The 12,092-nt window shown below is 44.9% G+C and overlaps 1 protein-coding gene across 1 annotated transcript; it reads right to left on the bottom strand.

The window, feature by feature from the left end:
• Window positions 1-821: 821 nt before the first annotated feature.
• On the bottom strand, window positions 822-8,663 carry FASLG (Fas ligand). Its single transcript, XM_084866554.1, has 4 exons — window positions 8,197-8,663; window positions 7,603-7,648; window positions 3,328-3,384; window positions 822-2,381 (listed from the first exon to the last, which is right to left on the bottom strand). The coding sequence occupies exons 1-4, from the start codon at window positions 8,539-8,541 to the stop codon at window positions 1,987-1,989; spliced, it is 843 nt and encodes a 280-aa protein (XP_084722680.1). The 5' UTR covers window positions 8,542-8,663; the 3' UTR covers window positions 822-1,986.
• Between the last annotated feature and the right edge of the window lie 3,429 nt (window positions 8,664-12,092).

Raw genomic sequence — 12,092 nt, 5'->3', positions numbered from 1 at the left:
ATTGGGGGTTGAGGGTCTATCCAAGATAGTGATTGTAATGACAGATGATAGAATATCAGCCAGACAGAGAGAAGTGAAAATAAAGAAGCTGATGGATATGCAAGAAAATAATAGAGCTCATTAGTTAGAGGTCTCAATATGGTGTATATATATATATATATATATATATATATATATACACACACACACACACACACACACACACACACACAAGGCACAAATTTCGTACATAAGATGCACGAAATTCATGCCAAGAGTAGACCTTCCTTCCCCCAGCTGCCAACACCAACTTCCTTCTGGTACCAGGGACCCAGACTTCCCTTGCAGCCCTGGCTTCATCAGGAAAGTCGTCCAGAAGGACGTCCAGTCTAATTAGCATATTATACTTTAATTATTATAGATATAGATAGATAAAATGTTGAAGTAATTAAACTTGAATAATAGATTTGTGAAAATAAAATGCCTGAAATAAAATTTCAAAGGAGGTATGGTAATGTTTAACAATGACAGTCTAGAGAAGGCCATGGTAGTGGCTGAAGACAATAGGAAAAGGAAATTGGGAGTGATCTAAGTGAAAATGCAAGAACCCAGGTGTTTAGATGGATCTCTCAAGAGCAGTGACTTCTGGAGAACAAAGTGTCTTCACAGAGTAGCTTATAAATAATGGCACATACCTTTTTTTTTTTTTTTTTTTTTTCTTTTTACATTCTACTATGTGTCAGATACTTTATGTATATATTGGCCCTTTTCTGTCTATGAGAGGTCAAGGGGCCTGCACAGTGAATACATAGTTAATAAGTGAAGGAATGAAGATTCAAACTCAGGTTATTTTAGCCCAAAGCCTGTGCCCTTTCCACTATGCCCACAGGAAAAGACAAGTTGTCATCAAACCTATGGAAAGTTGGGTGAGCTTAACCCCCGCAATAATAATAGCAATGGAAACTTTGAATAATGGGAGACAGAGAGGGAAGAAAATACAGAGAGGGGACCAGAACCTGGCAAAGTCCTTCTCACCTAGTAAATTCTCCTTAAAGTGGTCGTAAGTCATAGTGAATTAAGAGGCCATGAAGAAATAAATACTAAGGAAAAAAGCAAAATCTTTTTGACTTCTAAAAAGTACATCCATATTGCTTATCTGTATTCTAAAATATAGTTTTTATTACATGTATTCTTTTCATTTAAAATGCACAATATATATATAAATATTGGTTATATTATAGGAAAACAGCATCACTAGGTGACAATCCAAGATTAGAGGACTGTTAGAGTTGGTTGCCAAGAAGCATTTGAAACCGATACCAAATGTATCCCCTAATTTCCTAACATGTTCTTCCTATTTAGGTAGCTTTCCCAATCTCTCTCTCTCTCTCTCTCACTCACACACACACACACACACAAACACACACACACCTACAATTGCTCTGGAAACATACATGCTGTGTAGGGAATGGACTGCATCCCTCAAAGATATCCCTAGCTTTTCTGTTTCCATCATCTGGCAGCTGAGGCTATGGCTCTGGAAGGAAAAATGCTGCCACTGGGACACCAGCCTTTCAGTCTCTTGAGCTTATCATGCAAGCCTAATCCCCCTTTTCCATCCCTTGTACCTGAAAGACAGCCTCCCCTGAGGTAGACAGTAGACCCACCGCAGGAGGTGAGTTATAAGGTGTCCTTTGCAATGTGCCCAAACACGCTTGGCCTCTGCAGCTGAATGTAGACCACCCTGGTAGCTGCTTTGCCCCATCTTGCATGTGGACATGCAGCCCAGAGTGCTATGTTCATCAGCTATCTTCCTCCTCCTGTCTGGCTCATGGACGTTGGGCGAGATGAGGAAGCATAGACCTGCGGGACTCTGTGGCCTCAGAATCCTCTTGGTTTATGTCTTCTCACTTGACTTCAAGTGGGCTTTAGAAGACACTCCTTCAAGACAGCATTCTAGCGCCTGTATCAAGGAGCCATGATGGAGAGAATCCCAAAGTGCTTTTTTTAGAGCTTATATAAGCCAAAAAATGTTTTAGACTCTTCAAAATTGACCAGAGAGTACTCAGACACATTAACATATAAGTGGTCAGCACTAGTGAGATTGAACACCGCACCCAGGTAGCTGCTACGGGCCCACATCTGGCCGACGGTGCAGTAGTCCATCATCTTCTCCTCCATCAGCACCAGGTCCTTGGGATACTGCAGGTTCCTCATATAGACCTTGTGGTTCAGGGGCTGTTTCTTGCAGGACTGACCCCGGAAGTATATTTTGGAATACACGAAGTACAGCCCAGTGTCATTGATCACTAGGCTGCTCTTCTTATACTTCACCCCGGAGATCAGGGCAATTCCATAGGTGTCTTCCCATTCCAGAGGAACGGATCTTGAGTCGGGCTTGCCTAAAACCAAGTCAGAGAGGAGCTTTTAGCCAGGGATGCTCATGCACCCTACAAACTAAGCTTCCAAGGCAAAACTGTGGACCTGTACTTCCTGGAGCAAGAGGGTTTTTGTTGTTGTTTGTTTGTGGGTTTTTTGTTTGTTTGTTTTGTGTGTGTGTGTGTGTGTGTGTGTGTGTGTGTGTGTGTGTGTTTTAACCAAAATGACATAACCCCCATAGAGCTGGCCAACAGGTCAGACTCACCCATCACTAAATTCCTCCTTAGACACACAATGGGACAATAATATATAATCTTAACCAATTGTAGTAAGAAGTTAGTGAGAAGAGCTTGGCTCTCTGGACACATGTTCTATGATCTTCAGAAATAGGTTAGGCTCTAGGGTCCTTTCATGAGGGAAAAAGCCAAATCCAAGGAACTCTACAGATCTAAAGTTGGTTAGGACCTTAGGGACCCAACTCCTCACCTGCAGTCCCCCTCTTTGGGCTGAAACCCCCTTTCCTCTGTGTCCCCACAACATCATGCACACACCTTACGCAGAGAACGCTCTCCAGTATTGAAGTGATGACCTGTGTATCCATTTCCCTATTGGATTTTAGGCTTCTTGAAGGCAGGAAGCATGTATTGTTTCTCACCATGTCCCCAAGACTTGGCACATACACATGTACCTGCTCTATAAAAGCCTGCTCCTCGGCTGGATCATTCTGCCTAAATAATCCCAGGGACAGAGGCACACACAGTCTGTGATACTCATTCACTTTTCGGGTGTGTATGAACTTCCCACAGGGACTGCCCCTCCCACATCGCTATCAATCATTTCATTCCACAACACAACCATAGGCTGGAAGCCCACCTGTGCCAAGCCTGGGCCTCTCCTCCAGTTATCACCTCCCTCAAAACACAGCAATGCTGTTCTACTTTCTGCCTCTTTCACCTTCCCGATACACACCTGTCAAATGGGCCACTTTCCTCTGTTCCCCTTTTCCAGAGGCTGGATTGGAGTGATCTGTATCGTAGAGAGATGAGATATAGAAGTAAAAATGAGATGTTGACTATTCTTTTGGTGGAACTCTAAACAGGGCATTTAAATAAAAGAGATTTTTTAAAAGCATAAATAGCAACAGTAGGACACATACTAATGCAAATCCAAACTGTGGAACTCATCATCCCTGTATTACAGACTCGGAGAGGTAAAAAACAAACCAAAATTAAGGCAGACATAGGCGTGTTATACTGTTACAAGAAAATGACATTCATTAACAATTTTATTCATTCGTTAGGAGCTGTCATATCAGTTACTGCAGTTAGAACGTGCCACAATCCTTTCAGGTAGAGATCCCAGCCCCACCTCGCAGCAGATGGCAAAATGAGCTTAGAAGTTGGGTGGCTTGTCCAAGAAGCCCTGGCGACTCAGGGTCAGTGGGACCGACACTGGGGAATCCTGACTCCCAATCCAGGACTCTTTCTGCTCTGGCTTTACTGTCCCTAAGACTCAGCAGGCCAGAGGGTGGAGAGCACTACTAATTCCCCTCCTGGCTGCTAGGTGTTCCCCCAAAAAGCATCCTATAACCTGCCCTAAATGAATTATCCTAAGGTTCAAATAGCTTGAATGGGTTCATAGAACGTACAATTGTGTATGGTTCCCCTAGGCCTCCTGGTATGATCTGAACATCCCCAGCTCTCTGTCTCTGTGCCTTCGCTCATGCTGTTCCTTCTACCCAGAATGCCCTTCCAAACAGATCTCTATGTTAAGTTGCTATCAACCCTATAAATACCATAGAAAATACCTCTTTCTTTGGGGCACCCTCCCAAGCCTTTTTAATCAAATAGGATTTTCCCCTCCCAGAATCATGCTGTGTTCACCTCTCTTGTCAACTTGGACACCCACCCTTTTTCTGTGAAAACCTTGTAACTCGTCTAACTCTCTCAAATAAATGGTAAACTCCTTACGACAGGTCTAATTCACCAGAGTACTCAGCTCAGTTTCTAACACAGGGCATGGTGACCGGTAAATGTTTGCTAAATTAAATTGAGAAGTTAAAATAGAGAATAGTTCTGAAAACAAGACACAACTTCTCTGACTTCAAATATTTAACTGAATAGAGCTATAGAGCTACCACATGAATTGAGCTAAGACATTGGAGAGTCTTAGAAAGGTGCATGACAAGGCCCTAACAACTGAGAACATTGCCTGAGCTCTCACTACCTCTGCGGCCACCCAAGATTACCCAACATGAATGAGGTGCTAGTGAACAGGAAAGGCAAAGCTGACTCTTGCCTGCATTCCTGCACCACAAGCCATCTGTGCAGCTGATCTGGCTTTAGGCCATGTTCTGACAGGAAATGGTGCATATCTGTATAGCCCTCAGGGAGCCTTGCATGGTAAGTTCTCATAGAAAGCATTCAGCAAGATTACCTGCTGGACGAATAATGGAACAAGGAAACTAGATATATATCCCATACTTTGGTGATGACTGTTTCTTGCCCCAGGATCTTTACACATGTTATTCTCACTGCTGAAATGCTTTCCCTTATCCTTTCACTGCACTACACACACACACACACACACACTCTCTCTCTCTCTCTCTCTCTCTCTCTCTCTCTCTCTCTCACTCACAATCACAAGACCTCCTTGGGACTTTCCAGATCACTCTGCCTTAGGCACACTCAGCACACTTTGGAAAGATATGGTTTGTTTGCCTGCTTTGGTTTAGCTTCTCCAGCTTGCTTCAAGCTCCATGAGGGTAGGCCCCTCGTCCCTCATGTTCTCAGAGGTCACCCCCGACCCAACACCCATCCTGGCACATAGGAAGCACCCCAAGAACAATTGTGAATGAATAAAAGAGGTAATGAATGAACTGTGGCAAAATGGAAAACGAAAAAGAAGGACATAACGAAGCTTAGTGCCGCCCAGAGGGAATCAGTTACCATGCTAAAATATAAATTCTTCCAGTTCTTTGCTGAGAACATAAAGATATAAAAATATGCATATATGTAGCCAATATTAAACTAACTTGTGTTTTTACCTAACATTATAAAGTGCACACTCTCCATGGCATTAAGTGTCCTTCTAATATATGATTTTTAGCTGCTGTTTATTATGCTGTCATCTCAATATACCATGGCGTATTCAACTAATCTCCTATTAAGAGGCATTTACATTTCTCCTGAATTATTTATTACAAATAGCCTTCTAAGGAAGTGATGAACATCCTCGTACAGCTCTCGTTGTTTTCTAAAGATAAATTCTTTGTGATAAGACTACAAGGTAAATTAACAGGTTTGATCCTTTGATATATGTTTCCAAACTGCTCTTCAGAAAAGGGATAGTAATTTATAGGCCCCTGGCTGTCCACCATGTTTAAGCACCCCCTTTCTCTCATTGCTTCCCAGCTGGCTTTTTTTAACCTTTCCTAATCTGATGGATGAAAATGGGTATCTCTTGTTTTAATTTGCATCTCTTATTAGTAAAGTTGCTCATTTGATTTCCATGTGATAATTAACCAATTTTGGTCCATCTGGGTTGATCTGGAGAAGATGATTGTTTTGGGGTTGGCAGACCTGACTCATCTGCTTGCTTGACTGTTAATCACTAAAACCACTCCAGAGAGTGAGGAAAAGGTGAGTAATTAGGTACCTGTTTCACCAGCCACATTCCACTAATTTTCAAATCTATTTTATTTGGACATCTTCTAGAGGCTTTGTTTTTTCTAGCAAATGTTTCAACACTGCTTGTGCCCACCTGGACTTTCTTACCCTCAGGGACTTGGACCCAGAGTTGGGGACCGGAGCCTCCTGAGGTTGGCTCCTACATTCCAGGCAGTAGGTGATTTGGATCAACTGAGCGGGCACTTCCTGAGGAATGGGCTCCCCTTACTGACTGGCCAGTGCTGCCTTATGTTTCTTCCCAATTTCTAATAAGATTTACTTACTGTCTTCCCAGAGGCATCTTTCTTGCCATCTTTATTTCTCATTTCATAATCATCACAGAGAGATGGGTGTTGCCTTATTTCACGAGGTATCAGTCCATATACTGAAAAGCCCTGTAGTTCCACACCAGTGGTTTGGGGCACGTGACCTAATCTGCCTGGTGTTTTGTCCCTCTTCTGAAAAGTGAGATGCCTGGACCAGTTGCTGTCTTAGCTCCCTTCCCATTCTTATCATATCTAAAGGTCCATAAACCCTAGGCTCACCTACCTGCCTTAAATCTGTCTGTCCACAGTTTCCAAAACTATGTCCTGAAATGTGATGAGAAATGCTCAACATTTCTCCTTCCTCCTGTCCTGGATCTCATACAAAGGATTTTCCTTTATTATTATTTTAAAAAATATGTTTTTACTGATTTCAGAGAGAGAAAGGGAGAGAGAGAGAAACATCAATGATGGGAGAGAATCATTGACTGGCTGCCTCCTGCACACCCCACACTGGAGATTGAGCCTGCAACTCGGGCATGTGCCCTGACGAGGAACCGAACCAAGAACTCCTGATTCATAGTTTGACACTTAACCATGGAGCCATGCCAGCCAGCCCTTTCCTTCATCATTGAAGTTAGTTCACAATGACCTCTGTGGTTGAAGCTGGACCACCCTTTGAATAATGGCTGACATCTTCCCCCAATCTTTCTAGTGATTGCAAAAGAATCATCCTAATCTGGATGATCGGTTTCCCACTTTTAAAAGCTTCAGTACATCCTATGAAATGCTTTAACTAAAGCTTGACTGTTGATTAATCTCTTAGGTAATTTAAAGAGAAGACCTTTCCTAGAAACATCTCTCTCTCTCTCTCTCTCTCTCTCTCTCTCTCTCTCTCTCTCTCTCTCTCTCCTTCTTCACCACCCCCCCCACCCCCCCGCACCTCTCTGGGGAGTTACAGCCACCACCCTGTGCCTGGGGCCCAGGAGGCCTGAGGCAGGAGACTGCCCTGGAGCCAGCTGCTCAGGGGGCAAAGATCCAGGGTTGAAAAGGTATGTGTCTCTTCCCAAAGTCAAGTAGAAGTTATTTTTAATTGAGTGCAGTTCTCAGATAGACTTATTTTGAACAACTAACTTGACTTCATAGTTGAAGGCAGCTCAAGGAACCAAAAGGACCAGAGATTCAGAGTCAGCCAGGATTCCTATTGCAGTAAAATGTGTCTGAGAATGGATGCAATTCACAGCCTTCCACCCACAGGGCCAGCTCTGAGGACCATCTTGGGAAACTCAATGTGCATGCAGAAAAGGACTCACCTACTTGCTTCTCCAAAGATGATTCCATATGCCGTTGGCTGGAGGACTGACAAAGAGAAAGAGAAAAGTCGTATAATAAATATAAAGTTCTCTAAGCAAAGGAGGCAGAATTGCTAAATATACCAGGCTTGGGGAAGGCTCCTACACACCTCACAGCCTCTCGTACCTCGGACTTTGGCCGAGCAGCTGTGCCTCCCTGTGCCTCAGCTGTGTGATTTAGCATACTTCTGATATTTTAAACTCTTTAAAAATTTTTTTTTTTTTTTAGTTTGGCCATTTGCACAAATTCACTTCTAATCGATACTCAGCGCTCCTTTTCCTGAGTCACTAAGGTCGTGGCTCACCAGGCTGCCTTGCCATCTCAGGAAGGAAGGATGTAGCTGCAGCCTCTCATGACACATGATAAAAAAAAATATTCCTTTTACTTATATGAGCCCCCAGTTCTCTGTCTGTAGCATAGAATGGCTAAGACGATCCACCTCGAGGGTGGGGATAAAGGGCGGAAGAGCACTTTGCAAGGAAGACCATGGTCCGTGCAGACCAGGGCAGTCTGACACCGTCCACCATGCGGAGCTGTCTCAGCCCAGCACTTACCTCTCTGAGCTCGGCCAGCTCCTTCTGCAGGTGGAACAGCTGAAACATCCCCAGCCCCAGCGCAACCAGGGCCACCAGGATCATGAAAAACATCACAAGGAGACACAGGCCTGGGTTGTGGTCCCTCTTCTTCAGAGGTGGCAGTGGCAGTGGAGGCAGGGGTGGCAGTGGCAGTGGCAGTGGTGGTGTTGGTGGTGGTGGTGGCGGCGGTGGCCTCCTCTGACCAGGTCTTCCAGGCACCGAGGAGGGACAGGGGAGGACTGTCCCTGGAGGAGCCCAAGGGGAGGGGGCGCTGCTGTCCACCCAGTAGATTTGGGGGTATGGGTAGTTCAGGGGCTGCTGCATGGCAGCCACAGACTCGAGCCGCCCCCTGCAAAGGGCGTGCCTCCTTCTCAATCCCTGAAGTCCAGGTGTCACGGAGGGAGCATCTGCTGCTGACTGCTCGAGAGCAAGGAGCCGGCGCCTTCTTTATAGAGTTTCCATGGTCAAGGGCAACACCTCTCTTGTGTTCTCTCTCTTTCAGCTTCTCACAGAGACACCCACTCACTTTGCATCTGAAGCTGAGAACCCTCAGGAAGCTCAGCGCAAACCCCGGGAAGTTTCCACCCACAATTTTCTGATGAAAGCCCGCACTGCCCAATGGCTGCGCCGGAGAGGCTGGCGGGAGTCTGGGCGGGCCCTGCGAGCAGGTAGCACCAGGTGCAGGCCCGTGGCTTCAGCCACCGCCCAGCTGCGAGCACAGTGGCCACGGGGTGCATCCAGGCTCTGAGGGGCACGGCGGTGGAGTTGTGGCGGGAAGCGTGGCTTTCACATCTTACCTTTTACGTGAAAGTCTCATCCCCTGCTGTCATCGTCTCCCTGCACAAAGCCTTTGTGCCCGACCTTCCAAAGCACCGTCATTTACAGTGAAACACCTGCCCCACCCACTGGCCAGAGAGTCCACCCGAGGTTGCAAACCAGGAGCCCATATGCCTTATGGAACCCACAGACCTGCTTTGCTTGTGCCTCACAATGGTTTTTTCTTTTCACTGGTTGTCCCTTTATCGAATGGGGATACTTCATAATAAACATCTATTTTCTCTTCTGTTTTTGAACATTAGAATGTGGGGCACCCTGAAGGCCATCTCTGCAAATGCAATCAGCAGGATCTGGGCACCAGCTGCCCTCCCACTCCCCCACCCCCAACCCCCCACCCCATGAGACATAGTCTCCAGGCTGCCCAGCCTGCACCCCTCCTCGCCATGGCCAATGCCTTCCTGGTCTCCCGAGGCGTTCCTGTTTGCTGGGGCTGTTATGGCTGGCAGGTGAAATGCAGGCTGCCCAGTTCAATTTGAATTTCAGATCAACAGTCAGTAATATGGAGGGTAAGTAGGTCCTAAATACCACATGGAATATATGTTTTAAAAAGTATTCACTGAGTATGTGAAATTCCAACTGAACTAATTGTCCTACTTATTTGTTTGTTTTTTTAGTAAAGAGGGCAACTCTACCTGGACTGGCTCTACCTTTCCTCTGGCCTCAGATACCACGTATGTGCCAATAACTTCCAAGTTCAGCTTTGATAACAGTCTTCCTAAAAACCTCCCACAATCTCTTACTTTCCATTCTACAGGAGGGCCCTGCTTTTCAATGTCATTAGCTTCTCCATCATGCTTTGGCATTTCCATGACTATCATTCTGGCTTGTGGGAAGCCGTGTTCCGTGGGGCCCAAGGGCAAGGATGGAGCATAGGGTAGGGACGCCTACCTGCTCTCCTACAGGGGATTGAGCGCAGGGTAGGGATGCCTACCTGCTCTCCCCTAAGCCTTCAGGGTCAACCAAGGACAGGGCAGACCATAGCCCCATTGTTAGAGAGTGCGCGTGATGCACGACTTATCTGGATGTTCTCAGCTAGGCTGTTCTCAATGATATCTAACCAGACGCTTGCTCTATGTATCTCTTCCAAGAATGTTTTGAGGGGCTGACGGGCGGCCTTGTCCTGGGAAAGGGGCACTTGGAGAAATGCCCAGAAAAGCCTCATAAATGTACGCTTGCAATAAATAAAGTTGCTGCAGTCTTGAGCTGCAGTCCTCCCAACCCCATCCTGTCTCTTGTCTTTCTTTCTCAGCCTCACCCCCTCATTCAGGTTATCTGGTCGATCAGCCGGCAGGTTCCGGCACTGGCTCTCCCCCTGTACCAAACCAATGCCAAACCTGCCACATTCTGTCCTCCCCACCCCTCCCTGTACAACCTGTATCACCCGAGGTCACTCTTTCTGGCGACAATGTCAACTCCTCTCTCTCCCTCTCCCTCTCTCCCAACATTTAACTAGTCACCCAGGACAACTGGTTTTCTCTGAGACCTGTCTCTCACATCACACCTTCTCCACTCCCGTTCTTCCTGCTGCTATTTTTGTTTTTAATCTCTCACCTGAAATACTGCCATGGCACCCTAACTGGTCACTCTGCCACCAGCTGTTCCCAAACCCAAGTCTGCCTGCAAAATGCTGCATGGAAGGTGTTTTAAAAAACAAATTTAGTTCGCTCACTTCCTTGCCCAAACCTTCTGTTGAGAGGTTCAATTCCAGTGGTATATTCACCATGTAACAACTTTCTAAGTAGTCTTGTTCTGGGCTCTTATTTCCATTTCATTGGTTTGTTTCTGTATCGCAGGACCAGGGCCACACAGTTTTCATAAACATGGTTTTGTAGAATGTTACAAGAGCTAGTTATGGCAAAGTTCTTCCTCTTCGCTCACTCTTCTTTTTTTTTTTTTTTTTTTTTTTTTTGAAATTGAAAACGTTTCTCTTTATTCTTTGGTAGTATCATTCATTAGCCTTTCTTAACCAACACAAAACTATGTCCATGTTTTTAACTTTTCTCCAATGACCATATTTTCTGTTTTCTTCACTTTTTTTTTTTTTTTTTTTTTTTTAATTTATTTATTTATTTATTTATTTATTTTTTACATATTTTCTTGATTTTTTTTTTTATTGCCCCCCTCCCTCCCTCCCACACATCCCCTCCCTCCCCATAGTTTTATGTCCATTGGTTGTACTTATATGCATTTATACAAGTCCTTCGGTTGATCTATTATCTCCCCCTGATATCCCTACCCTCCCCACTGTAATTTGACAGTCTGCCTGTTGCTTTACTTTCTCTATATCTGTCTCTTGGTTCATCAGTTTATAAAGATCTTTATCATCCACCGATGTGTGAGGTCATGTGGTGTTTCTCTTTCGTTGATTGGCTTATTTCACTCAGCATGATGCTCTCCAATTCCATCCAGGTTGCTGCAAATGATGAGAATTCCTTCTTCTTTATGGCAGCATAGTATTCCATTGTGTAGATGTACCATAGTTTTTGGATCCAATCATCTGCTGACGGGCACCTAGGCTGTTTCCAAATTCTGGCTATTGTAGATTGTGCTGCTATGAACATAGGGGTGCATATATCCTTTCTGATTGGTGTTTCTAGTTTCTTGGGATATATTCCTAGAAGTGGGATTACTGGGTCAAATGGGAGTTCCATTTTCAGTTTTTTGAGGAAACTCCACACTGTTCTCCACAGTGGTTGCACCAGTCTGCATTCCCACCAGCAGTGCACGAGAGTTCCTTTTTCTCCGCAACCTCGCCAACACTTGTCGTTTGTTGATTTGTTGATGTTGGCCATTCTGACAGGTGTGAGATGGTACCGCATTGTTGTTTTGATTTGCACCTCTCGGATACTTAGTGACTTTGAGCATGTTTTCATGTGCCTTTTGGCCTTCCTTCTGTCTTCTTTTGAAAATATTCTGTTTAGGTCCATTGCCCATTTTTTAATTGGATCATTCATCTTCCTTTTATTTAGTTGTATAAGCTGTCTGTAAATGTTGGAGATTAAACCTTTATCAGTGGTAATATTTGCAAATATGATCTC

The sequence above is a fragment of the Pipistrellus hanaki genome, assembly GCF_964339955.1.
Source record: "Pipistrellus hanaki genome assembly, chromosome: 18".
Lineage (NCBI taxonomy): Eukaryota > Metazoa > Chordata > Mammalia > Chiroptera > Vespertilionidae > Pipistrellus > Pipistrellus hanaki.
Note: the sequence above shows the minus strand (reverse complement) of the source record. Positions and strands in the feature narration are given on the sequence as shown.

Excerpts from the sequence above, each read along its gene's own strand:
- FASLG (XM_084866554.1), bottom strand. The coding sequence starts at position 8,541 with ATGCAGCAGCCCCTGAACTACCCATACCCCCAAATCTACTGGGTGGAC. Across the intron at positions 7,649-8,196 it reads AGCTGGCCGAGCTCAGAGAG|TCCTCCAGCCAACGGCATAT; the intron begins GTAAGTGCTGGG and ends TCTCTTTGTCAG. Across the intron at positions 3,385-7,602 it reads ATCTTTGGAGAAGCAAGTAG|ATCACTCCAATCCAGCCTCT; the intron begins GTGAGTCCTTTT and ends TCTACGATACAG.